At 45.3% G+C, this 27,009-nt stretch overlaps 1 protein-coding gene across 2 annotated transcripts in view; it reads right to left on the bottom strand.

Annotated features, from left to right (window-relative positions):
- LOC147465337 (phosphoesterase) overlaps window positions 1-27,009 on the bottom strand; it is a 53,542-nt gene that overhangs the window by 16,835 nt on the left and 9,698 nt on the right. For both annotated transcript variants that reach the window (XM_086519461.1, XM_086519453.1), the window contains one exon: window positions 4,626-4,707. In XM_086519461.1, coding sequence (XP_086375587.1) covers window positions 4,626-4,707 — 82 coding nt within the window. The remainder of the gene's footprint in view (window positions 1-4,625; window positions 4,708-27,009) is intronic.

The raw sequence follows: 27,009 nt of genomic DNA, 5'->3' as shown, positions 1-27,009 counted from the left end.
TTGGGGTGAAACAAGGATGCCCACTGTCTCCCACTCTCTTCGGGATTTACATCGATGAGCTCTCAGAGTATGTGGATACATATGGTGATGCAGGATCCACCCTGGCAGGGGTGATGATACCACTTCTTTTGTATGCAGACGATGTGGTATTGATTTCGGACTCTCCAGAGGGGCTACAGAGACAGTTGGATGCTCTCCAGAGATTTTGTGCAGATAGGGACTTGATAGTGAACCTTGGGAAAACCAAGGTTATGGTGTTCAACACCACACAGGCATTGGTCACTCGAGCAGAGCATCAGTTCACATTTAGAGGGGAGATGGTGGAGCAGGTACGGTCTTATGTATACTTAGGAGTGACTTTTACAGGCCCGCGCTTCTCATTGAAGCAAACAGCAGATGCTAGGTTGGACAGGGGCTTCGCAGCTTTGGGGAGGCTTGAGAGACAGTGTGCTCATGTACAGTTTCAGGAGCCGTGCACGAAGCTTTGGTTGTTCGATTCGTTGGTCACCCCGGCATTGTTGTATGGATCCATGGTGTGGGGGCCTAGCCTCAGTACAGAGGAGTGGAGGCGTATGGAGAGACCACTAGTTACGATGATTGCACAGATGATCCGGTGCAAAGCATCAATACCACATGCTATTGTCAGAGCTGAGATGGCAGCATCCTCCATAGTGACAGAGGCCATATTTCAGAGTGTGACAGGCCTACATCGCATATGGGAGCTCCCTCTAGAGAGATATTCGAGATTGGCACTAGATTCCTCCAAACAGTTAGCAGAAGATGGGGTTCATGATTGTTGGTATGCACAGATGCAGACATGGTTTGGGAGACATGGACTACAGATGGATGCACTTCCACCCTTCCAGTATAGCTTGGACTGCCCGCACCTCCAGCTTACGCGCACTGAGCCCAACCGGGTGATCAGATCAGATATTGTGCAGCTGGAGACAGAAAGGACCTAGCAGCGACCTCCAGAGCCATTAGGCACGAAGATGACCCATTACAGGGACCACTTCTTGCATGTTTCGTTGGAGGGTTTTGTGATTCGGCCAGCATACATGGATGTACATCTCTCACATGGGTTGCACAGTGCCATTGGACAGATTCGTACCTCCTCCCATCAACTACGCATCGAGACAGGCAGATACATGCAGATGGCCCGGACAGATAAGACATGTCAGCTATGCCACCAAGAGGTGGAATCTGAGGAGCATTACATTTGCCGCTGCACAGTCTATTACGAGATCAGGGGGAGATACCATTGCCTTTTCAGAGAGGGCTTTGGACCATTACGTCGGGTGATGGATTATGAGGACCAGAGATGCCTCGGAATCTTTTTACTAGAGCTGAGGAGGCACAGGGACAAACTATTACAAGACAGTTCTCCACCAACAGATCGACAGGGCACTATGCGTAACTTCTTCAATAGAGAGGGAGAGGACCTTGGGACACAGACTCCGTCTATGGATACAACCACACCCCCAGGACCACGTCCATCGAGGCTTAGAGGAGTCCGTCCTGATCAGAGGCCACTGCACAGGGTCGTACTCGCCGTCCTCGACCACCCGGGCCTCGACCCAGACCCCGCCATTTGCACCAAATCAGAGGCATCATCGCTCGACATCAGAGACGAGTGCCACCTTTCAGCGGCCTCTCTATACTGGATCTACCCATCTGGGATATCCTGGGATAGAGGACAGGGAGATAGAAGTTGATGGTCAGATTTGGATGGGATCAGTCATGTATTTGTACATATTCTCAGTTTTAGCTTAGTTTTAGCTTTGTAGACTCAAACATCACTATGATGTTGAGTAGATCTTTTTTCTGTTTCAGTAGACGAGAGATGTATTACCAGATGTATAGTTTCTTGTCTCATGGGCCATTTTGGCTCTTTCGAGACGTTAATATCTCTCTCTCTCTCTCTCTCTCTCTCTCTCTCTCTCTCTCTCTCTCTCTCTCTCTCTCTCTCTCTCAGCCCTCAATGATCAAGGAGCTCAAGAAGATCAAAGAGCAGGTGAAAACTCTCCGGGAAGAGGAAGAACAGAAGTCGAGAACAGCCTCTTCATGGGCGGATGTCCTCACCAAAACGCAAAAGACGGTTCTTGAAGCTGAAGAGTGGATTGAGGTTGCAAAGAAGGGAAAAGCCAAGATAGTTGAAGCTCCACCGACAACCATTATTATCAATATGACCATTGAGGAAGAGCAAAAGAGGAAGACTAGAGCCCTTCACGTGCGTGTTACAGGCCTTAAGGACATTGGAAATGCGGAAGAAGAAGTGAAAGAACTCTTGAAACACATGGGCATTTTTGAAGCCACACACATTTTTCTGGGCGATGACCTTACTTCAGCTGCACACATGCAAGAGCTGATGCCAGAATCAAGGTTGCGAGGGAGAAGGGAAAAATTGCTTTCTATAGAGGGGGGAGAGTGGTCCTCAAGGTCATACATAACCGCTCCCAAGCTGCCAACTTAGCTCCGTGCACAGTAGCATGACTACCTCCAATCATATATGAGGGGTCCTCCAACATGTTGAAGTCTTCCCCAACACACCACTGCTCTGCATGCGGCAAAGACTCTACAATTGTGACCAAAACTCAGCTCGTGCACTTGCCACATTGGGTGCATAGATGTTCAACAAGCCCATGAGGCAACCATGAACCTGCATAGTAATCCATTGGGCCCTACCTGGCACAATAATACCTCTGCCCACAATGGCCTTGTGCCATGAGTTCGCAATAGTCATACATACCCCTCCCTGAATGTCTCCAGGCCCAAAAGCAACTAACCAAAAAGTATCATAGCGGCCACACATAATCTGACTACATCGCCGAATGTGACTCTCACGAAGATGATGCTCATGGAGCATAAGGATATCAATCATACCACCCACAAGGCATCCCTGAAGCTCCTGACGCAAGCGGCCCCTCTGGCGCTGAAACAGGGGCCCACCTAAACCCTGTACATTCCATGAGACAATCCTCATGGGATCAGTGAGAAAAGACCGATGCTGCAACAGCAGCCAACCTTGCTATCTTCGAGGCCAGCTTGGATGGGGAGTAATCTGAAGTGATTGTCCCACCCAGGCCCAAGTAGAGAGTGCAGTCCGTAGGGCTACATCCTCTGTCCAAGAACTGCAATATCGCGCTCTTGAGAACCAGGTGGTGTAGTGCCGAAGAAGTGGATTCATCTGGAGGTGGACTCTGGGCAATAGAATCCATGCATATATAAATCTCAGTAATCCAAGGAGCCTCTGTTTACCTCTATCATCTTCTCCTCCTTTCTTTGCTTTCCTCCTCCTCGCTCTCTCTGCCTTTGATCTCCTAGTATTTTGTAGAACCCTGTGGAGTCCTGTGTCTCTCATGAACAAGCGTTCGCCGTCTGTGCTCGAATGATCTCCTCTGTGTCCATCCAACTGCCTCATGTCATTCTCTACCACAAACAAAACAGTGTCCTGGGAGGCCATAAAGAAAACTCTCTGAAAAATGTCCCCACCATGTATCGATGAGAGAGAGATATATCGGGCCGAGCAGGATTCTTCTTGGGGGAGAGGGTGAAGAATAACCCTGAGGATTAGGGTGTAAACAACATCGCACACTGCTCCGCCCCAATCAAAACAACACCGAGGCTGCTACAATCTTTGATATATGCAGCTAGAACTCTAGCAATATTCCTGGAAATCTGACTCTGATTGCTGGACAATCTCCCACACAAGCAAGATCGATCCCCTAGCTTCATATATTAGGTAACAATAAGCTCTGCCAAATTCAAGGGATTCGGTGCAAGAATTGAACTTGCATTGTCTGAATGTCTCAAACTAGACCCTCAAATAACATTGAGGAGACAAAAATAATCACAGGAATGGTAGTGTCAAGACTCGAGAAAGGTAGCCCTAAGGTAGTCCAATAGCTGTCTAGCCGACAGCTTGTATCCCACCACCTTGCTTAGCAAGCAACAATCCTCCAATGTAACCTGTAAACGGTGAATGGAGCTGAGAGTATCTGTTGAAAGTATCTGCTGAATGTAACAAGTGAACTGTGAATGGAGCTGAGACTATCTGCTGAAAGTCCGACTCCAACAGACATCCCATCAGAATCCATGATGAAGAGAGAACTCACCTTAAACACTAGGCATGTGATACCAAGGGAACCAGGTGATTGGTGTTGGTGACCCAGTGGGATTCCCTGCCAGTACAGCCACCTACTAGAGTCCGGAACCTAGAAGGCTCATAATCACCAACGCAGAGCAATCCCGATGAAGAAGGTGAAACATGCTATAACGAGATTAACAAATGGAAAAGCCCACCAACACAACGGCTTGGAACTGTCATGAAAAGACATCTAAGACAAATCACTTCATTAGCTACCTCCCTGATTGCCCAAAAAAGACACTCATGGAAAACATGAAACATATGCGATTACATTAGAATTTCTAAAACATATTACATAACTTGCAATTCAGAAAAACAGATGAGATGACATTCAAGCTTGTTCAAAACAGAGAAGCTATACCACGTCGATTAAACAAGTGGCTTCTACTAGCTTAAAGAAACACTCAACTTTTATTTATTTGTTTAAATGCAAATAGGAAACTGTACAATTTTGAGAATCTTGTGATGTTCTTCTCACCAGTTTATAGCCAGCATTATGATATTCCTGCATTTTTTTCGGTATAGATGGATAAAGAAGGGACCATGCATCTGCACCGTGCCTATAACAGACAACAAAGGTAAGAATAACCACAAAGCGAGCCAAGACTATGAATATGTGTATGCATGAGTTGTGTGTGTGTGTGTGTGTGTGTGTGTGTGATTTCGGCTTCGAAAAATGTAACAAGTCATTTATCATGGCACGGTCGACAGCAGCGGGATGGGAATTCGCTTTGTTTGGAGAGTCTTTATTGGAGTCGGGCATTCTCTCTTACTTTGGTTGACCGTTCTGTGGGGGAGCAGGAGAGAGAGCCCACTTGCTGTCCTATGCAATGAGAGTGAAGGAGAAGGGGAGAGTGGCGCAGAAGAGGCTTGCGCAGGAAAAACGTGAGAGAGAGAGAGAGCTCGTTGGAAATTGGGAGAAGTCACGCTATATTCTTTTGGGCTTCACATTTGAGTATATGAGTAAGTGACTAGGGGGCCATTCACACTTTGGCCCCCTCACTTATAAGTCTTTTTAACTTATAAGTTATAAGTACAAGGCACTTAGGCCTTTATTCCCTAACAACCTCCCACCTAAAGGCAATGTACCTTGGAAGATCAAAGAATCAACTAACTATAATACATCAGCTGATCATGCACTTACTCATCCAACACCCATCATCTGTCGGCAATATGCAAACCGCTCTGCTGGAAGACTCTTGGTCAAAAGATCTGCAGGATTGTCATCTGTGTGCACCTTGACAAGTGTAATACTCTTGTCATCAAGCACACTCCTGATAAAATGATACTTCACCTCTATGTGCTTTGTCTTGGCATGAAAAACAGGATTCCTTGCAAGCATAATAGCACTCTGACTATCACAGTGTAGCACAGGAACCGGTGACTTAATGCCAAGCTCTTCTACCAAACGCATGAGCCACAAAGCTTCTTTGCATGCCTCAGTGGCAGCCACATACTCAGCCTCAGTGGTAGACAAAGCAACACATTTTTGCAGTCTAGAAATCCAAGAAACTGCACCTCCTGTGAATGTAAACACATATCCAGAGGTAGACTTCCTGCAATCTGGATGTCCAGCAAAATCTGCATCTGTAAAGCCATGCACAGATGTCTCACTCTTCCCAAAACAAATGCACAAGTCTTTAGTGCCTTTCAAGTATCTCAAGATACACTTCACTGCTTCCCAATGCTTTTTGCCAGGATTGCTCATGTACCTGCTTACTACTCCCACCGCAAATGCAATGTCCGGACGTGTAGCAACCATAGCATACATCAAACTGCCAACGGCTGATGCATAAGGAATCTTGGCCATTTCAGCCCGCATATCATCTGTGTTTGGGCAGTCATGTGCAGTCAGTTTTACATATGGAGGCAACGGAGTACCAAGTGCCTTTCCCCCATCCATATGAAAACGATGTAGCACCTTATTAACATAATCTCGTTGAGATAGATACAGACGCCTGTTGAGTCTATCTCGAGAGATACGCATGCCCAAAATATGATTAGCATTACCAAGATCCTTCATGTCAAAGCGATTCTTTAAGCTTTGCTGTAGTGCATCCAACTCCGTGACATTGTTACCCGCAATAAGCATGTCATCAACATACAAAATCAGCAATAGAAGAGATCCATCACTTGCCGTTTTGATATACAAACAGTGATCAGAATTACTTCTTTTGTATCCTTGAGACCTCATGAATGTATCAAACTTGTGATACCATGCACGGGGAGACTGTTTCAAACCATACAAGCTCTTCAAGAGTTTACATACTTTCTTCTCTTGCCCCTTTGACACAAAACCTTCTGGCTGCATCATATAGATCATCTCAAGCAAATCGCCATGCAAAAACGCTGTTTTGACATCCATTTGCTTTAACTCCATATCTTCAGAAGCAACCAGACCTAAAACAAGACGTAATGTGGCAAGCTTTACAACAGGAGAAAAAATCTCATCAAAATCCACACCATGCTTTTGCTTGTACCCTTTAGCAACCAAACGTGCCTTGTACTTAGAAGAAGCATCACATGTGACCTTGGTCTTGTAAACCCATTTACATGGCAGAGCCTTATGCCCTTTAGGCAAATCAACCAAGTCCCATGTATGGTTTTTCTCCAAAGACTGCATTTCCGAAACCATTGCTTTGAACCATTTCTTACTGTCTTCCCGTTGCATAGCCTCTTTATAGCAAGACGGCTCACCACAATCAGTAAGCATGACATAGTCCAAAGACGGTTCATATCTATCGGGGGGCCTTGTCACCCGAGTAGACCTACGAACCCAATGATCCATAACAGGTGGATTTTCAGCCTGTAAACCATCAAAAACAGCAGGCTGTTCAGCCGGTTGCATCGCAACAACGGGCGGTCTAGGAGCATCAACCTGTTCCCCTACCTGTGGTGCATCAATGGCAACTTGTTGGGGCTGATTTTCAGCAGCTAATGGCTGATTTTCAGCACCATTTTCAGCATGTAAAGGCTGCTGAACATTGGGCCTTCTTGGCTGTCCATATGTAACATCTTCACGAAAAACAACCCGGCGCACTTCCTCGACCTTTGTGGGCTGTTTGTGCATGCAATTCTCATTGAAGATGACATCATTGCTGTGTATGATTTTCCGTAATGCGGGATCCCATAATCTATACCCCATTTCACCATCCTCACCATATCCTAGGAAAATGCATTTATGAGACTTTGGTTCTAGTTTGGTGCGCAGTTCACTCCGGATGTGAACATAGGCCTCACAACCAAACACTCTTAAATGTGCATATGAGGGTGGCTTGCCAGACCACACCTCCTCAGGCACCTTTCCACCCAAAGCCTTGCTAGGTGAGCGATTAATCAAGTGAATAGCTGTTTGCACAGCTTCTGCCCAAAAACCATGAGGTAATGCAGCATGTGACAGCATACTCCGAACTTTCTCTTGGATAGTCCGGTTCAATCTCTCTGCAACTCCATTCTGAGAGGGATTAAAAGGAGCCGTGAGCTCTCTTTTAATACCTTTAGTAGCACAAAAGTCAATAAATGCTTTTGATACATACTCCCCCCCATTGTCTGAGTGCAAAGACCTAAGTTTCTTGTCAGTTTGATTCTCAACAAACGCAAGAAACTTCTTGAAAGTATCCAAAACATCGCTTTTAGCACGTATTGGATACACCCACACCTTACGTGTAGCATCATCGATAAACGAGACAAAATATTTCTTTCCCCCTAAGGACAACTGTGGCATTTCACATACATCGGAATGCATTAAGTCTAACCTGTCAGACTTCAAAGAAAGAGACCTTTTGTGGAGTGTTCGACTGTGCTTACCATAAATACAGTGCTCACAATGAGAAAAATCAGCATACCTCAAACACGGCAAATAACCACAACGAGAAAGAGTTTCCATTCCTCTTTTACTCATGTGTCCCAACCGGCCATGCCACAAAGAGACACTTGGTTGCTCGGTTACGGCGACAACATGGTCACGCACACTAGATACATGCAAAGGATACAAAGTGTCCGATTTACAACCCTTGGCTACAATCCGGGCCCCTTTACAAATTTTCCACTTACTATCACCAAAAGTGGTGTGATAGCCTGCATCATCTAGCTGCCCTCTACTAATCAAACTCTTCTTGAGTTGTGGCACATGACGCACTTTGTGCAAAACAAAAGTCATACCATCAGCAAAAGAAAACTGGACACTGCCAATACCTGCAATGTCACATGCATAGTTGTCTCCCAAATAAACAGTGCCCTGCACCTCACCTGAGTACTGTGTGAACCAATCCCTATGAGGTGTTACATGAAAGGAGGCACCTGAATCAAGAATCCAAGTATGCATGTCCACATCAGAACCCATAGCAAGGGTATGTGCATCCACAGAAGAGGCATTGAGTACATCAGTGCTGCTGTCACTGTCACAACTACTAGCAACATTGATTTCCTCAATCAACACAGTGCTCTTCTTGGCATTTCCCTTGTCCTTTGCATCAGTTTCAGCACCCTTGTTCTTCTCTTTCTTCCACTCATAGCATTCCCGTTTATAATGCCCTTTCTTTCCACAATGATAACACACAACATCTTTCCTACGAGATTTGCTGCGTGCCCTGTCCTAAGGAGTCTCCCTCTGTTGAGACCTGCCTCTCAAGTGCAATGCATTAGAAGACCCACCTGTGGTGTTCTTCCTGTTCATCTCTTCCATCAAGAGAGAACTCTCTACATCTGCATACTTAAGTGACGCACTTGAGTTACTAAGAGCTGTCCGGAATACATCCCAACTCTCGGGCAATGTGCATAGCAGAAAAGTAGCTTTGAACTCCTCATCAATCGTGAATTTCAGCTCTGTCAGTTGGCTGAAAATAGAATTGAATTCATTGAGGTGCACTGACATGTGCGTTCCCTCCTTCATACGGAGATCCATAAGCTTCTTAAGCCAATACACTTTACTGGCAGCACTCTGCTGTGCATACAACTCGTCTAAACGCTTCCACATGCCCCATGCTGTCTGCTCATTCTCTACATTGAAGAGTAAATTGTCAGACACCGAAAGCATGATCGTGGAGCGAGCCAACTCGTCCACTTCTTCCCATTCTTCAACCTCCATATCAACCGGTTTCACACCCTGTAACTTAATAGGTTTCGCCTGTTTCTTCTGCAACATCACATTATAACATTGCTTCTTCCATATAGCAAAGTTATGGGCACCTTCAAGCTTGCGAATGTGCAACAAATTGCCACTTTCACTGCTAGAAGCCATTTTGAGTGATTGCAAACACTGAAACCCTGTTTTGTCGACCTAAACACGCCCAAATGTGCGCAATCGGGCAAAAAACAGCTTGCTGTTACAGAAAAACAGCGAGCAAATTTCACGCGAAATCACCCCAAAACGGCGTGCATTCACTGCCAAACCCTTACCAAAGGTTTCCACAAGGTGTATACATCATTTGCTTGCTGAAATTCCCTGTTTTAGGGCAAAAATCAGACCTGTAAACACCTGTTTTGCTGAATTTTCAGAACCTCGTTGGTGGAAACACCTGTAAGATTGACCTGTGAGACTTGCCCTAATGAAATTGCATCAAATTGACCCCGAAATTGGTCAATTTCAGCAGAAATAGGCTGCTGTTCGCCAGTTTTTGAAACCCTAATTTTGGGGAAACTGTCACCGGAGGTCGATTCTACACGGTGAGAGGATCCCTTCGCGACAGAGTTGATCGAAAACGGTTGAATATCCTTCCCGCAGCGAGCAAAAACAGAATTCTGATCTGTGTTGCGAAGATGGCTCTCTTGGAAACCCTAAAGCTCTGATACCATGTGTGGGGGAGCAGGAGAGAGAGCCCACTTGCTGTCCTATGCAATGAGAGTGAAGGAGAAGGGGAGAGTGGCGCAGAAGAGGCTTGCGCAGGAAAAACGTGAGAGAGAGAGAGAGCTCGTTGGAAATTGGGAGAAGTCACACTATATTCTTTTGGGCTTCACATTTGAGTATATGAGTAAGTGACTAGGGGGCCATTCACACTTGGGCCCCCTCACTTATAAGTCTTTTTAACTTATAAGTTATAAGTACAAGGCACTTAGGCCTTTATTCCCTAACACGTTCGCCTCGTCAGGCTTCTCCCCTCTCTTGTCGTGGTCTTCGTATAGTTGATGATGTGGTTGATGAGGTAGGCTACACCATTCAGTTTCCCATTGCCGCTCGCCAGTTTGGATTGGGTATGCATTATCGCCAGCTCTGGAGAGAGCTTCAATACATGCTGGTTGAATTTTTACCCATTCCACCTTTGGCTGATGGTAGCCGCATGTCTAATTGGAATTTCTAGGACACACCTTTTGAGGCTATTTCTGCCAGTAAATTTATGCTCTTCTTCTACCGCGGCCTTGGCTTGCTGACCATTGTAATCCCCTATGGTTCATGCACAAATCCGATCCTTGGTGGAGAAAGTCTCTCTCTGCCCTCTGGAAGAGCCACTTGCCTTTGAAGGAGCGTTTGTTTCTTTAAGGATGCTTGCTTGGAATTCTCCCGGTGGGCACTAATCGGTGCACGTCATATCTACTCTTCACGGTGTGTCCGTTGCGCAACTTCAGAGGAAACTGTTAGTCACATGTTCTGGGATTGCTGCATTGCTAGAGCTTTTCTTAGACACTGTCAGTTTGTAACAAACAGTTTTGGGCTTTCGGCATTCTCCCGCCTTCCTTATAGCAATTTGTGGTCTTCTTCATGTGGATCAGATATTGAGCATATTGGACCCCGTGGCATCAAATGGCTATATGTTCCATCGCTCTGATGCAGATCCTTTTCAGTTTTTTTAAGCTCTCCGTTAGGCCATCTTTACATTATGCCTTGGATGTTAGTGATATCACCTCGGAGATACACCAGCTCTCCTATCAATGCTTTAGCCATCCTTTTCCGCCGGACACTTTTGTGTTCTTTCATTTGTATATGATCTTTTCTGAGGGTTTTCCTCACATCGAGGTTTCCCACTTGTAAATTAATCCCAAAGATTTACATATATATATATACGTATATGTGTATATATATATATAGATATATATATAGATATATATATATATATATATATATATATATATATATATATATATATATATATATATATATATATATATATATATATATATATATATATATATATATATATATATATATATATATATATATATATATATATATATATATATATATATATATATATATATATATGTATAGAGAGAGAGAGAGAGAGAGAGAGAGAGAAAGAAATGATATATTAAACATCTTCAAGAGGCCAAAATGACCTTATGAGACCAAACCGTTACAACAGGTGAATCTGATACCATGTCTGAGACCAAACCGTTACAAATTGAGAGAAAGTGGCACAATCTGCTAACGCTAGAGAGAGAGAGAGAGAGAGAGAGAGAGAGAAATGAAATGAAATGAAATGTTATATTAACGTCTTCAAAAGGCCATAATGACCTATGAGACCCGAAAGTTACAAAGTGGTGGATCTGATACAAAGTCAGAGTAACAAAATAACCTAACAACAGTACAAAACAAAGATATCTACTATGGGGTCCTAAGTTGGTTGATGTGAGCCAAGCATAAAACTAAGCGGAAAAATTTGGGCGGCTTGTTGGGATGGCTGAATCACAAGAGATCTAGCATCGGTCGTTGGCGAATCTCATCAATTTCCTCCATGGTTAGTAGTCTGACCGGGCGTCGTGCATGCCTGGCCAGCGTGCTCCGAATTTTCTGTCATAGAACCCGTCGATGCTGTGTAGTTCTTCGCAGTCGTGGGCGCCTGGATTTCCCTAGTTCAATCGCTCGGTCAATCAGTGTGCCTCTGGTGTGAGACGAGGGGGAGCTCTGTTGTGGGAGTGGCTCTTGCGGCTGTCCCGTGTCTGCTTTGAAGAAGTTTGTGATCCGTCTTTGAGACTGGCTAGCCTCGCCATTCATCAGGCTATCTCTGTGTCTGCGCAGCTCGAGTAAGAACAAACCCAGACATCTCGGATCTTCGTATCCCATGACTCTTGAGAGTGGTCCAAAACCCCCTCTGAACAGGCAGTGGAAGCGACCTCGTATCTCGTAGTAGACGGGGCAGCGGCATGTATAGTGTAGCTCTGTCTCAGGTTCCATGTTACACAAGGGACATGTCCTGTCCTCTGTTGGATCTCCGTTGTACCTCCCAGTCTCAATCCGCAACTGGTGAGAAGATGTGCGTAACTGGCCAATAGCACATCGTATCCCATGAGACAAGTGGGTATCCATGTATCTGGGTCTCGCCACAAAACCATCTTCCGTGAGCTGGAGAAGGTGGTCTCTGTAGAAAGCCATCTTCGTGCCCAATTTCTATGCTGGTTGTATCCATGTCCTCCTGGTGTCTAGCTGGGTTAGGTCTTGGCGGATGAGCTTGGTGATCTCTGACTGTGTAAGAGTGAGAGATGGTGCATCCAATGAGTAATGGAATGGTGGCAGCCTGTCTATGCTGAACCCATGTGCCTGAAACCATGATGTCATCTCCCCATACCAGCATGTTGTATCTCCTTGTATGGCTAACTGTCGAGAGGATTCAAGTGCTATGCGAGCATATCTGTCTCTAGGAAGTTCCCATGTGCGGTTTATGAAGGAGACTGATCTGGTGAGCGCCTCCACCACAAGATTAGAGAGAGAGAGAGAGAGAGAGAGAGAGAGAGAGAGAGAGAGAGCAAAGATTAGAAATGTAACAAACTTGGACACTCCAAGTCAAGAATCTACCGCGACACTACAGGAATTCACTTCAAAACAATTTACAATTAGATTTGACACCGGCCCGGCAGAGTTCCGTGCCAAGAGGTATTGGCCCCAAAGACTGGCGCCCCTTTCAGTATTTCTTTTTATATTAATCTTCGAGAAAAAGTACAACTCCCGCGGGTGCTCTCTCTTAGACTCTGTGTCCAGATGCTTTACAGAGGGAGCCCCCTTGGGTTCTTAAGAAAGGTTACAAGGGTTGCTAAAAGTAGAGCCCCAAAAGCTTCAAAATCAAAAGCTTCCTTTTTTAAGTTTTTAAAATAAAGCAACTTTAAAAGCTTCTCCAAAATAAAGCAAAGCCCAATAGCTGCCCAAAAAATTGCGAAGGATTTTTTTCAGCTTTTGCTCACGCAAATCAGCCACGTCAGCATTCCGTACGGCCTGCCGCTTTTCCCATCGGATTTTGTGCAGCGTTTTGCGGGTGTCCGTACATTGCTGCCACATCAGCCTTTCTGTGGGAATTCCGCGACTGCCAGTTTGTGTGTGTGTGTGTGTGTGTGTGTGCGTGTGTGTGTGTGTGTGTGTGTGTACTGCTGGCTGCCACATCACTGGTTTGTGACATACCCCCCTCTTGAAAGCATTGTAATCACCCTCGATTACGCCTACAAAACAGACAGAAGCCATAAACTGTCTTAGCAGACACTGATTGTTAGTACCGACGCACTAGGGACACACATCTAGCACATGTACCAATCGACAGTCACATCACACGACATCACAGGACATCACTTGACATCACAGGATATCACATGACAAATCACATTCAAAATTCATTTGGATCTCAGACCATGATTAATCGGCAACGTATTTAGCAATCGCATCTAGATCCACTCGAGACCTCATAGATGCCCGATTGACTAATCCTTATTGCAATCACGTCTATCGAGATTGTTCAACCGAAATGCTACAGTCATTTCGTCTATCACTTCCTGCACTTAAACAAGTCCAAGTACAAATCAGTATCGGGAATTCCAGTTCGTAAAGTCATACAACAGAATACTGTCAACTCACAGTATCCCTGAAACTCAAAAGGGACACCAGTGACTTTAGTATCAAACATCGAGGCAATCTGTTGACAAAGGAGTGGAGCGACTCCCCTTTCGTGCATACCCGCTGCACTAAATTCCGCCCAAGCTGAGTTCAGGGTTCCATTTGGAATAGACTATGCTAAACCAAATGCTTCGAGGTAAAGATTCACAATCTGAGGAGTATGTGCCAAGTCCTCCTCCTCCATTCACTTCGCATCCAATGCGAAGTAGGTCTTGAATTTAACCAAGAACCGTCTTATCACTTTACCTTTTATCTTTGTATCTTTCTTGCCAATATTTGTTCTGGAACGAGTATCTACTCGTTTTCCTCCAATCCGGGTTGCTCATCTGGCTCCCCATCATCGGGCACATCAACTTTAAAAGGCTTCAAGAGACTCACATGAAAACATTGTGAAGTCTCCAAGTGTCGAGCAGCTTCAGTCTCAAGGAGACATCATTTATCTTTTCGGAAATCTGGAAAGGTCCATAGTATCTCATGCTAGGCTTTCGAGAAAGCCGCTCCTTTCCCTTTTTCTTTCTCGGGCGTGCCTTCTCAAAATGTAAGAGCACCCAATCGTTCTCCTTCAATTTCAAATCGCGACGATGTCGATCTGCTGCCTTTTTCTGAGATTTCTGCAAAGCCTTCCGGACGAAGTCCAAGTCCCTCGTGAATTGGTCGGCTTCAAAGAAAAATCTTATCTTTCGTGTTAAGGAAGGGTGAGACCTTCATAGCAAATTCAATAATCTCACATGGCACCTTCCCCATCAAAGAGTTAATCGTGTTTCTGTAGGCATATTCCACCAAAGGTAAAAACCCTTTTCCCATGAAGTCTTCAAATTCAAAGGAGAAGATTTCAACAAATCCAGTACCACTGAATTAGCAATCTCTGATTGCCCGTCAGTCTGCGGGTGGAACGATGACGAGAACTGCAACCGTGTGCCAATGTTCTTCCAAATAGCCGTCCAAAACAAACTCGTGAATCTGGGGTCTCTGTCGGAGACAATCGTCTCAGGCATGCCATGTAATCTGAATATCTGGGCAATAAACAATCGTGCCCATGTTGTGTTTTCGGGAGATCAAATGAAATCCATTGCAATACTTTTCCAGGGGCAGGTGGGTATAGGTAAAGGCTACAACAATCCCTGTGCTTTATGCCTGTCAAAACTTGACCTTCTAGCATACCAAGCAGCTGCGTACAAAATCGTCCACGTCCTTCTTGAGTCTCGGCCAAACAAAAGTATCTCTCCACACCTTTCAAGGTGGTAACAATGTCGCGGTGACCTGTAAAAGGTGGACAATGGCATTTGGTTAGAACCTTTTCCTTCAACGGTTGTGTAACGCACATCATCCCGAATGAAATATTCCGCTACTACCTCCCCATTCTGTATTCAACTGAATACATCTGCAAAAATCTGTATCTGTGGCGTACTGACCGACCATATCCTCGAAGCTTCTATGATGTATCGCGGAGATAGCCAGAATCGACGGCTTCCGGGACAAAGTATCTGCCACCAATTTCTTTTGTCCCTGTACATGGACAATCCGAAAGTAAAAGTGTGGCCAAATGTTTGCCCACCACATCTGCTTTTCCGATAGCTGCTTCTGTGACAAGAAGTAGCGTAAACTCCAACCATCTGTGAAAACCGTAAAATCGGCTCCGAATAGGTAATGTTGCCACTGAGTAAGAGCATGGATAACCACCAAAAGCTCTTTCTCTCAAATCTGTACTGTCAATTCCGGCCTTGAAAACAATCGGCTCTCATAGGCAATGACATGGCCTTCATGCATTAAGACCGCATCCAGACTACGACCACAAGTATCACAATATACTTCAAACGACCTCTGCAAATCCGGCAAAGTCAAAACTGGTCCTGTAGTCAAATTCTATTTCAATTTCTGGAAGGCAGTCACCTCTGTGGATCCCCACAAGAAAAGGACTCCTTCCTATGTTAACAAATGCAAAGGGGTAAGCAACCTCTGCAAACTTTTTGATGAACCGCAGGTAGTAGGAAAATAAGCCCAAGAAGCTTCGAACTTCATGGACATTCTTCAAATCGGGCCATTCACGGATAGTCTCTATCTTGGCCGGGTCCATCTGCACTCCTGCTGCTGAGACAATGTATCCCAAAAAGTGTATCTCTGGGCTCGGCTCACACGGTAAGGTGGACGTATGGTTCTAGGTATCAGATCAATGCTATGATCCTCAGGACGAGCTGGCGGCAACTCGCCTAGCAGGCCCTCTAAAAAGCAATCGGCATGAGTGTGGAGAAAATCTTGGCGTTCTTTTTTGAGGTCAAAACATATTCGACCTTCAATCATCATTCAATCCTTTCCAGAAAGTAAAGAAACTGAATTTCATCAAGTACAATCTCTGTGCCCTTCATTTGTCAAAGTCGCTTTCTCTGCCCAGTAGTCAACCACGACGTTGTTCTTGTGGTACCAAGGGATTTCGAGTAGGACGTCACAACCTCCCAAGGGTATTATGTAGAAATCCTCGTGCCCTAAACACCCCTGACATTGCAAACGAAGTTTGCTAATGATCGGTGTAATGGCAACATCCCGTTCGGGTGCCGCTAGAACTACCTCTGCCTGTGGCCTCAGCCTGTCGGGCGTAATTCCAAATCGAGCAGCCAATTCAAGTGAAAAGAAGTTGCCCTTGGCTCCTTCATCAAAGAAAAAGAGGGCTTCATGATCTTTCACTTTGCCCTAAAAGCGGTAAAGTTTTGTACTTCATTCATTTTATTCGGTTCGGGCCCCACGCAATGTGGTACCAATTCTGCTTTCATCTGCCTTTTCTGCCACGTTCCTCAGCTGCTTTTGAACTCTCTAGCCATTCTTCATTTTGTTCTTTCGGAGCCTTTTTAGGGCACTTCATAGAGATATGCCCAGTTTTCCCGCATTCAACACTTCCCCTCTTTGATGTAGCTGATCCTCTCTCGAAGAGTGAGCTGGGGTCGTGCATCCTTTTCTTTCTTTTTTGGGGTGCTCTTTTTCTTTCTACTTTCATTGTTAGAAGTCTGTTTGGTTCTCTGCGTCATGATCTCATATGTGGGTCTCGCAATATGCGTCCAATGTATCTTTCTTGGTCATCCGAAGATGGTTCCAAGCAGTTCTTATGTTGCGCTCGTACTCCCCGAGTCAGCCATGAAGAAATAAAAAGTCTTTTAAATTTCAGCCATTTAAGTGGCGCTTTCTTGTTCAATAGAAGAGTGGACCACTAAGTTCGAGCATTTCCCTTGAAGTAAGAGGTAGCCTTCAGAATCTTGGAGTGCTCTGAGTAATGTCCTCCAGAGAAAGCTATGTCAAATTGTTGTATGAAGGCCAAAGCCTTCGAAGCATCTTGAAATCCAGAAAACGTGTCCAATTTAATTGACTGTCCACCTTCTTTAAATTCTTGGACTTTCTTGCTTTTTTATCTTCCAGAAAGTCATACTGGTTTTCTTTATAAAAATTCTTCTTCCTTGCATAAAATCTGTTGTCGTCGGAGTCCGAACTATTCGAAGAGGAGTCCTCTGTAGAACTGTCCGAAACTGGGCGAGATTTAGACTTCTTTGCCTTTTCCTTGCCCTTTGCAAGCGTTGCTTTTTGCTTCGCTTTTTTCCCTTTTCTGTCTTCTTCGCTCGAGTCAAAAGAGCTAGAAGAACTGTCAGAAGAAGAAGAAGAAGAAAAGGAAGAACTGGGTACTCCTTCAAATCGCACACACTTCTTCTTCTTTCTTGTCGAGGCAAAAGTAGATTGACAACCCAAATAACCCGGGAAATCAGTTCCTTTCTTCTACTTTTTATCGTGCTTTTGTTCTGCCCGTCAAAAAGCTGGTTAGTCCGTGTATCAACCACCTCTTCCAATTCTTGCTCTGTAAACATCCTCGGAGTAGGAGGTTGTTTGAGCGCCAATTTGAGGGGTGGCTCTGTGGTTTGCCGCCACTGTGAGTGCACCTCGTCGAAGGATGTCTGGGTGAAAAATTTTGCAAATTTCAGATCCTTCGCCAAACTTATGATCATCTTTGTCGCGTCGTTGACCATCTGCCGACGTTCCATCTCTTCAATCTCCGCTTGAGTAGGCCGAGGCGGGCCATACTCCTCGCGAGAATCTTCTTCGTGATCTCTTCCCGCATCTCCGGATGCACAGGAAGTCAATTGTCTTTGGCTTGAATCCATAAGTGCCGCGTAAAAAGGATCGGATTTCTTGGTAGAAGAGAAATCGGCCGCGCTCTGATACCACTGTAACAAACTTGGACACTCCAAGTCAAGAATCAACCATGACACGACAGGAATTCACTTCAAAACAGTTCACAATTAGATTCGACACCGGCCCAGCGGAGTTCCGTGCCAAGAGGTATTGGCCCCAAAGACTAGCGCCCCTTTCGGTATTTCTTTTTATATTAATCTTCGAGAAAAAGTACAACTCCCGCAAGTGCTCTCTCTCTCAGACTCTCTGCATCCAGAGGCTCTGCAGAGGGAGCCCCCTTGGGTTCTTAATAAAGGTTACAAGGGTTGCTAAAAGCAGAGCCCCAAAAGCTTCAAAATCAAAAGCTTCCTTTTTAAAGTTCTTAAAATAAAGCAACTTTAAAAGCTTCTCCAAAATAAAGCAAAGCCCAAAAGCTGCCCTAAAAATTGCGTAGGAATTTTTTCAGCTTTTGCTCATGCAAATCAGCCACGTCAGCATTCCGTACAGCTTGCCGCTTTTCCCGCCCGATTTTGCGCCTGCGTTTTGTGGGTGTCCGTACACGGCTGCCACGTCAGCCTTTCTGCAGGAATTTCGGGACTGCCAGTGTGTGTGTGTGTGTATGTGTGTGTGTGTGTGTGTGTGTGTGTGTGTGTGTGTGTGTGTGTGTGTGTACGTGTGTGTGTGTGTGTGTGTGTGTGTGTGTGTGTGTGTGTGTGTGTGTGTGTGCGCGCGCGCGTGCTACTGCTGGCTGCCACGTCACTGGTTTGTGACAAGGAATATCTGCAAGCAAGTATATGTTCGCACGCGTGCATGCAAGTGCACTTTGTCCCCATATTGAATGTGAGTTGTGTGTGCGTGTGCGCACGTGCACATGCAAGGGGACTTTGTTCCCATATTGGTCTAGGGTTTCAATACCCAACCACTGTTCATTCCAGCCTTTCTCCTTTGGTCAAACTGTTCGCTTCGAGAGGGGTGCACTCTCCGCCTCTCTTTGCCTGCTTCACCACTAGCCGATGAGCTGCGATACGCTCATCTTTGGCACTTCTATAACATCCTCTCCTCGACTTGTTCGATTTTTTGGCATTACTTTCAGCTTCCATATTGACTTGATCATTGCAACCTTCAGTATGGCCATCTTCACTTGGCACTAGACAGTTCATCGTTTCTTCGCTTGGTGCTCATTTTGACTCTCCAAATTTTATCAAGACTCCGACATTTTCCTCCATAGCTTCTCAGAATCTACTGTTGAGGGGGGCTGTTAGAGCTTATATTCACCTTCCAGATGCTTTTACTCTTGCTTATGGCTTTCCTCATGTGCACTCAAGCCCTTGGTTGTAGGTTGCCCACCCTTTTACCCTTCTGGTAGGGATTCCATGCACATATAGGGTTTGCACCATACATTTTGCCCATTTTATTATGTATTTCCAATTTTGTGGATTTTCAGATGTTGGGTATTTTTAGAGGTTTTGCCCAGCCCAGGCCGGGCACACTATATCAGTACTCCTAGGGTCCACTTATTGGTCATCTTGTATCATTCTGTCTCTGGAGTTAATGTGATGCTCTCTCTCTCTCTCTCTCTCTCTCTCTCTCTCTCTCTCTCTCTCTCCGCCTCCGACGATTACTTCTCCTGAGATCTGGGGTCAATATGTAACATCATTATATATGGTATCTGGACAGCCTCCATTACCAGATCCGCTAGAGCCATGCCCTGCTGCTAGTACTTTCTTTACTACGGAAATGGTGGAAAAAGCCATTGATAAGATGAAGACAAGAAGAGCATATGATCATGAAGGTTTAGTAGCAGAACATCTGATCCATGCCAGGGATCTACTTTCAGAAGTCCTTGCTCGGCTGTTTAATCGGGTCATGTGTGAAGGATTACCTGAATCTTGGAAATTATCTACTATCGTACCTGTTTTCAAGTCAGGGGATCCTATGATACCCGGGAACTACCGCACCATTATGGTAGGTCACACTTTGACCCGACTCTACGCATCCATTCTTGAACAAAAATTGAGTAGATGGGCAGAGAATGAGGGCATAAGAGCAACAGGACAAGCTGGATTCAGAAGGGGTTATTCCACTTTAGATCATATTCTTACGCTCAGAGCCATTATTGAGGAAGGAAGAGCAAACGGGAGAAGGATGTATTGTTGCTTTGTGGAATTTCGGAAAGCTTTTGATACAGTACCAAGGGCCAGATTGATGCGCAGGATGCAAGAGTTAGGGGTCCCCAAAGAGATTATTTGGGGGATCATGGCCTTATACGGGTCAGTAACTGGTTATGTACGCACTCCAGAAGGGGATTCCAACATTGTTCATTCCACCGTTGGAGTAAAGCAAGGATGCCCACTGTCCCCTACTTTATTTGGTATGTACATAGATGAGGTATCAGATTACATTGATAGAGAGGGTGACAGAGGGGCTCAACTTGCAGGGTCATGGATCCCTTTGTTGTTGTATGCAGATGATATTGTATTGATAGCAGAATCACCAGATGGAATGCAGAGGCAGCTAGATGCATTACATAAATTCGCAGAGGACAGTGGCCTGTCGGTAAACTTGGGTAAAACCAAAGTTATAGTGTTTAACACCACACCGCAGTGGGTCAGGAGATCGGCACCTACATTTGCATATGGCCAGGATACAGTAGAGTACACAGATGCATACACATACCTTGGGGTGGTATTTGCAGGACCGAAGTTTACTCTTAAGAAAGCAGCGGATGCTAGATTATCCAGAGCCTCTGCGGCCTTGGGAGGGTTGGGGAGGATGTGTTCACAAATACAGTTTCAGGAACCACGAACAAAACTTTGGCTCTTTGATACTGTGGTGGCTTCGGCTATGCTTTATGGGGTCCAGATTTGGGGACCATCTGTGGATCAGGATAATTGGAAGTCAATGGAGAGACCTTCGGTATCTATGATTTCCTGCATGATTAGAGCCAAGGCCTCCGTACCACACGCGATTACCCGAGCGGAACTAGCGGCCCCTCCGATAGAAATTGAAGCTCTTACCCGATCAGTGTCCTTTATACATGGTTTGTGGGATATAAATAATTGCCGATATACTAGACTGGCCCTCGAAACCTCTCAACAATTAGCAATGAAAGGGGATACATCATGCTGGTATGCGCAACTGTCCTCGTGGTTTCGGAGACACAGGTTCAGTATGGAAGGATTACCCCCCTTCCAATACTCTCTTGAGGCCCCATCACTGGCAACTACACGAACGGAGATTAATAAAATCATCCGACAGGATCTTATACAGTTGGATACTAAGAGGACATGGGTAGACCCTACACAAGAATTGGGCACGAAGATGGCCGACTACAAAGAAAACTTCCTACAACTATCTGAAGATGGATTTGTGAATCGCCCGAGTTACATGGATACCCACCTGTCTCATGGTTTGAGATGTGCTATTGGTCAGATTCATACATCCTCACACCACTTGGAAATTGAATTTGGCAGATTTAGGGGAATCCCACCTGAGAGCAGAATTTGCAAGTTATGCGGAATGGAGCCGGAGACAGAATTACACTATATATGCCACTGCACAGTATACTATGAGATACGGGGGCGTTTTCATTGCCTCTTTAAAGAAGGCTTTGGACCTCTAGATAGAATCATGCAATACCAAGATCAAAGATGCTTAGGCTTGTACCTACTGGAACTACATCGGCACAGGGATAATCTAATGAGAAGACAAAGAGCACTACAGCCTCAGAGGCCGATCACAGATTTCTTCGGGTCGAGAGAAGCAGGAGTGGAAGGAGAAGCAAGAGGCCAACAGCCAGCACAAAGGAGTACCCACAGTCATACCAAAGGCACGCTAATTGACAGAGCGACTGAGCTTAGGAAATCGAGACGACCACGACCAAGATGCAGAAGCACACTTCACCGGAGGGGACTACAACAAAGGATTAGAAGCATTCTAGCCAGACACCTAGAATGCTCCTAAGAAGTTTATTTAATACTTTGTATTTAGTTTTTCACACTTTCACACTTTTCACACTTAGTACTTTAGTACTAAGGTACCCAGACATTGTAACAGATTCACCACTTTTGTATCAGTTTGGTCTCATAGGTCATTCTGGCCTTTTGAAGACGTTAATATAACATTTCATTTCTCTCTCTCTCTCTCTCTCTCTCTCTCTCTCTCTCTCTCTCTCTCTCTCTCTCTCTCTCTCTCTCTCTCTCTCTCTCTCTCTCGCTCTCTCTCTCTCTCTCTCTACACTTGATGATGACATATGGGAGTTCTCTAGAGATGGAGATATCATTCTCTTGGGAGACTTTAATGCCAGGACGGCCAACTCCCAAACGGTATTTTATGATACCTCGGAGGAGATGCTTAGAGAGATGGATATATCATAGATGGGGCTTGACAGACACTCACAGAATAGAGAGCACACAGAGTATGGGAGAAATCTCATGGAGATGACGACTACGCATGGTTTGGCCATACTTAATGGTCTAGAGATTTTTCCTTCGTATGGGGGATTCACATGCTTTCCACACAGACATGGGGCCAGTACACTGGACTATGTCATGACTTTACCGAGCTTCATCTCTAGTATTCAGGATCTCAGTGTGGGAACTAGACCTGTTGGAGTAGCAGTGGACCATGCTCTCTTGACTTTTATAGTATCTTTCCAGTACAGTGCCTCTAAGACACCACGGAGGATTGCACAAACACGGTATACTTTTACACCAGAGACAGACTCAGGAGTCAGTTTATGTGGAGGAGATTTACAGTCGGATGTGGGCAGCCGAGCCTGTATATACTGTGGAGGAGATCACCACTCTATTGACGGAGATCTTGCATGGGCAGCAGCAGAGGCATACCCACACACTCAACCAGATCAGAGAAAACATGTCTCAGAATAGTTGGTATGATGAGGAGTGCAGAGAGATGAGAGTTCAGATTCAGAGCGAGCTTATACTTGGAGTCATTACATATAGACAGTCTCGGATTGCCCTTCGGCATTTAGTGCGACGGAAGAAGTGGGCCTTTTTAGCCCAAGAACGTGATTTGTATTAGCTCTTTTTGAGTCGAGATTCGGGTGAGGCCTGGCGTCTCTTCCATGAGCACTCACCTCCTCCAGTGATTAATTCTCCCGAGATTTGGGATCAGTATGCAACATCATTATATATAGTACCTGGGCAACCACCATTACCAGACCCTCTAGAGCCATGTCCAGCCACTAGTACCCTCTTTACCACTGAGATGGTGAAGAACGCCATTGACAGGATGAGGCTAGGAGAGCATATGATCATGATGGTTTGGTGGCAGAGCACTTGATACATGCTAGAGATTTACTGTCAGAGGTTCTTGCGTGGTTGTTTGACCTTGTCATGTGTGAGGGACTACCCGAGTCTTGGAGATTATCTACTATCGTACCTCTCTTCAAGGCAGGGGACCCCACAGAGAGGGCAACAGAGGCGCTCAGCTAGCAGGGACATGGATCCCTTTGTTATTATATGTTGATGATATTGTGTTGATATCAGAGTCACCAGAGGGCATGCAGAGACAGTTGGATGCATTGCACACCTTTGCAGAGGATAGTGGATTGTTTGTGAACCTTGGTAAAACCAAGGTTATGGTGTTTAACACCACACACAAGTGGGTCAAGAGATCGGCACCTACACTAGTATATGGTCACGACACTGTGCAGTACACAGATGCATATACATATCTGGGGGTGGTATTCACGGGACCGAGGTTTACTCTAAGGAGAGCAGCAGAGACTAGACTGTCCAGAGCCTATGCGGCATTGGGAGGGCTAGAGAGAATGTGTTCGCAGGTTCAGTTTCAAGAACCACGAACAAAGCTATGGCTCTTTGATACTTTGGTTGCTTCAGCTATGCTTTATGGGGTCCAAGTTTGGGGACCATCTGTGAATCATGACAGTTGGAGGAAAATGGAGAGACCCTTGGTATTTATGATATCCCGGATGATTAGAGCCAAGGCCTCCGTACCACATGCGATTATTCGAGCGGAGGTAGCCGCCCCTCCTATAGAGATTGAGGCTCTTACCAGATCATTGTCCTTTATGCACTGTCTATGGGATACACATAGAGGCAAATATACTAGATTGGCTCTTGAGTCCTCTAGACAGTTAGCGATGCAGGGAGACACATCATGTTGGTATGCGCACATGACCTCATGGTTTCAAAGGCATGGTCTCAGCATGGATAGATTGCCTCCTTTTCAATATTCCCTCCCTGCCAGTCACACAGACGGAGATCACTAGACTCATTCGTCAGGATCTTATACAGTTGGACACCAGGAGGACATGGGTAGAGCCGATGCAGGAGTTGGGCACGAAGATGGCTTTCTACAAAAAGCATCTTCTCCAACTTTCGGGAGATGGGTTTGTGACTCGTCCGAGGTACATGGACACTCATTGTCTCATGGTCTGTGATGTGCTATTGGTCAGATTCGCACATCCTCACACCAGCTGGAGAGTGAGACGGGTAGATTCAGAGGGATACCACCGGAGTCTAGGATATGCCAACTATGCGGTAGAGAGCCAGAGACAGAGCTACACTACATATGCCACTGCACTGTGTATTATGAGATACGAGGGCGCTTCCATTGCTTATTCAGGGAGGGTTTTGGACCCCTAGATAGAGTCATGAGGTATCAGGATCAGAGATGCCTTGGCTTATATCTACTTGAGCTACACCGACATAGAGATAGTTTGCTGAGGAGACATGGAGTACGACAATCACACAGACAGATCACAGACTTCTTTGGATCGAGGGAGCCAGGAGACCAACCACCAGCACAGGGATTCATACCAGAGGCACCCTCATTGACAGGGCGACTGAGCTCGGGAGATCGAGACGACCACCACCGAGACATAGGAGCACACTCCATCGACGGAAACTCTAGCACAGGATCAGAGGCATTCTAGCACAACACCCAGATTGTCATTGAGGGCCTATTCTACATTTTCACATTTCACACTTCATTTTTTACATTCAGTACATTTTGTACTTGTACTTCAGACATTGTATTAGATTCACCACTTTGTATCTGATGGTCTCATAGGTCATTTTGGCCTTTCAAAGACGTTAATATATCATATCATTTCATTTCATCTCTCTCTCTCTCTAAGGAGAAGGGAGACGACCAACCTTCGGTGCTGAAGGAGCTCGAGGACATGAAAGATCAAATGAAAACTCTACGGGAAGGAGATGAACAGAAATCGAAAACAACATCTTCATGGGTGGAACGTCTTTTTAAGACACAAAAAAAGGTTGATGAAGCACAGAAATGGATTGAGGATGCGAAGAAAGGGAAGGCCCAGATGCTCGAGACCACACCTACTTCTACCATTATTAATATGACCATTGAGGAAGAGCAGAAAAGGAAGAATCGGGCTCTGCATGTGCGGGTCACAGGAGTCAAAGACAGAGAGAATGTAGATGAAGAAGTGAAGGAACTGCTACAACGCATGGGCATCACAGAGCCTACTCACACAAGTGCATGGAGAGTGGACAAGAAAGGAATCGATGAGAAGGGAAACGTAAAGGACCGGACACTTATTCTCCGCTTCCCAAATATAGAAATAAGGAAAGAATTTCTAAAGAAGAGGCCAACTCTTAAGAAAACCGGTATTTTCCTGGGAGATGACCTTACATTGGCACAAGTGGCACACATGCAAGAGTTGATGCCAAAGATCAGGGCAGCAAGAGAAAAGGGGAAAATCGCCTTTTATAGAGGAGGGAAAGTAGTGGTTCTGGAAAAGCGCTCAGCATGACGGTGCGAGACCTATGAGGCGACACTCCAGATAGCGGCGTGGAATTGTAATGGGTTATATAGGCTAGATGTAGGTGCCTTTGAAGACAGCTTTAGGGACAGAGACATAGTTTTCTACTCAGAGACACACCAGATACCGGGACAGCATATGCCACATGTGAAGGGTTATTTATGGGAAACAGCTGGTCGACCAGACAAGAGATCTCTACAGGGTAGCCGGGGGTCAGGAGGAGTAGCAGTCTTATTTAAAGAGGAGCTGAAACCACTACTACAGATTATCAAGAAAGATGAGCAAGCAAGGTATATGTGGGTGAGAATGAGAGCCGAGACAGGTAGATTTCTATATATCGCTATATGCTACTTCCCTCCAAGTACCTCAGTCTACTCCTCACCTAAAGGACAGTCCCCTTTCTCCATATTGAATAATGACATATGGGAGTTCTCTAGAGATGGAGACATAGTTCTCTTAGGAGACTTTAATGCCAGAACGGCCAACTCTCAAGCAGTATTCTATGATACTTCTGAGGAAATGCTCAGAGAAGTGGATTTATCACAAAGGGGGCTTACTAGAAACTCACAGGATAAAGAACACACTGAATATGGGAGACATCTCATGGAGATGGCAACCATACATGGTTTGGCCATACTTAATGGTCTAGAGAATTTCCCGTTATCTGGGGGATTCACATGCTTCCCACACAGGCATGGGGCCAATACAGTGGATTATGTCATGACTTCACCAAGCTTTATTTCTAGTATCAAGGACTTTAAGGTGGGACCCAGACCGGTTGGGATTGCAGTGGATCGTGCTCTCTTGACCTTATCAATCTCCTTCCAATACAATGCCTCTCAAGTACAAAGGAAGAAGACACACACAAGATATACTTTCACGCCAGAAACTGATTCAGTCTATGTGGAAAAGATCTATAATAGGATGCGGGCAGCCGAGCCAGTATATACTATAGAGGAGATTACTTCTCAGTTAACAGAGATACTACATGGAGCAGCACAAGAGGCATACCCACATACTCAACCTGATCAGAAGAGAGGAGCTGGGAACATGCCTCAAAACAGTTCGTATGACGAGGAATGCAGAGAGACGAGAATCCAGGTCCAGAAAGAGCTTACACATGGGATC

Source organism: Adiantum capillus-veneris, chromosome 1, assembly GCF_014529385.1.
Source record: "Adiantum capillus-veneris isolate H3 chromosome 1, ASM1452938v2, whole genome shotgun sequence".
Lineage (NCBI taxonomy): Eukaryota > Viridiplantae > Streptophyta > Polypodiopsida > Polypodiales > Pteridaceae > Adiantum > Adiantum capillus-veneris.
Note: the sequence above shows the minus strand (reverse complement) of the source record. Positions and strands in the feature narration are given on the sequence as shown.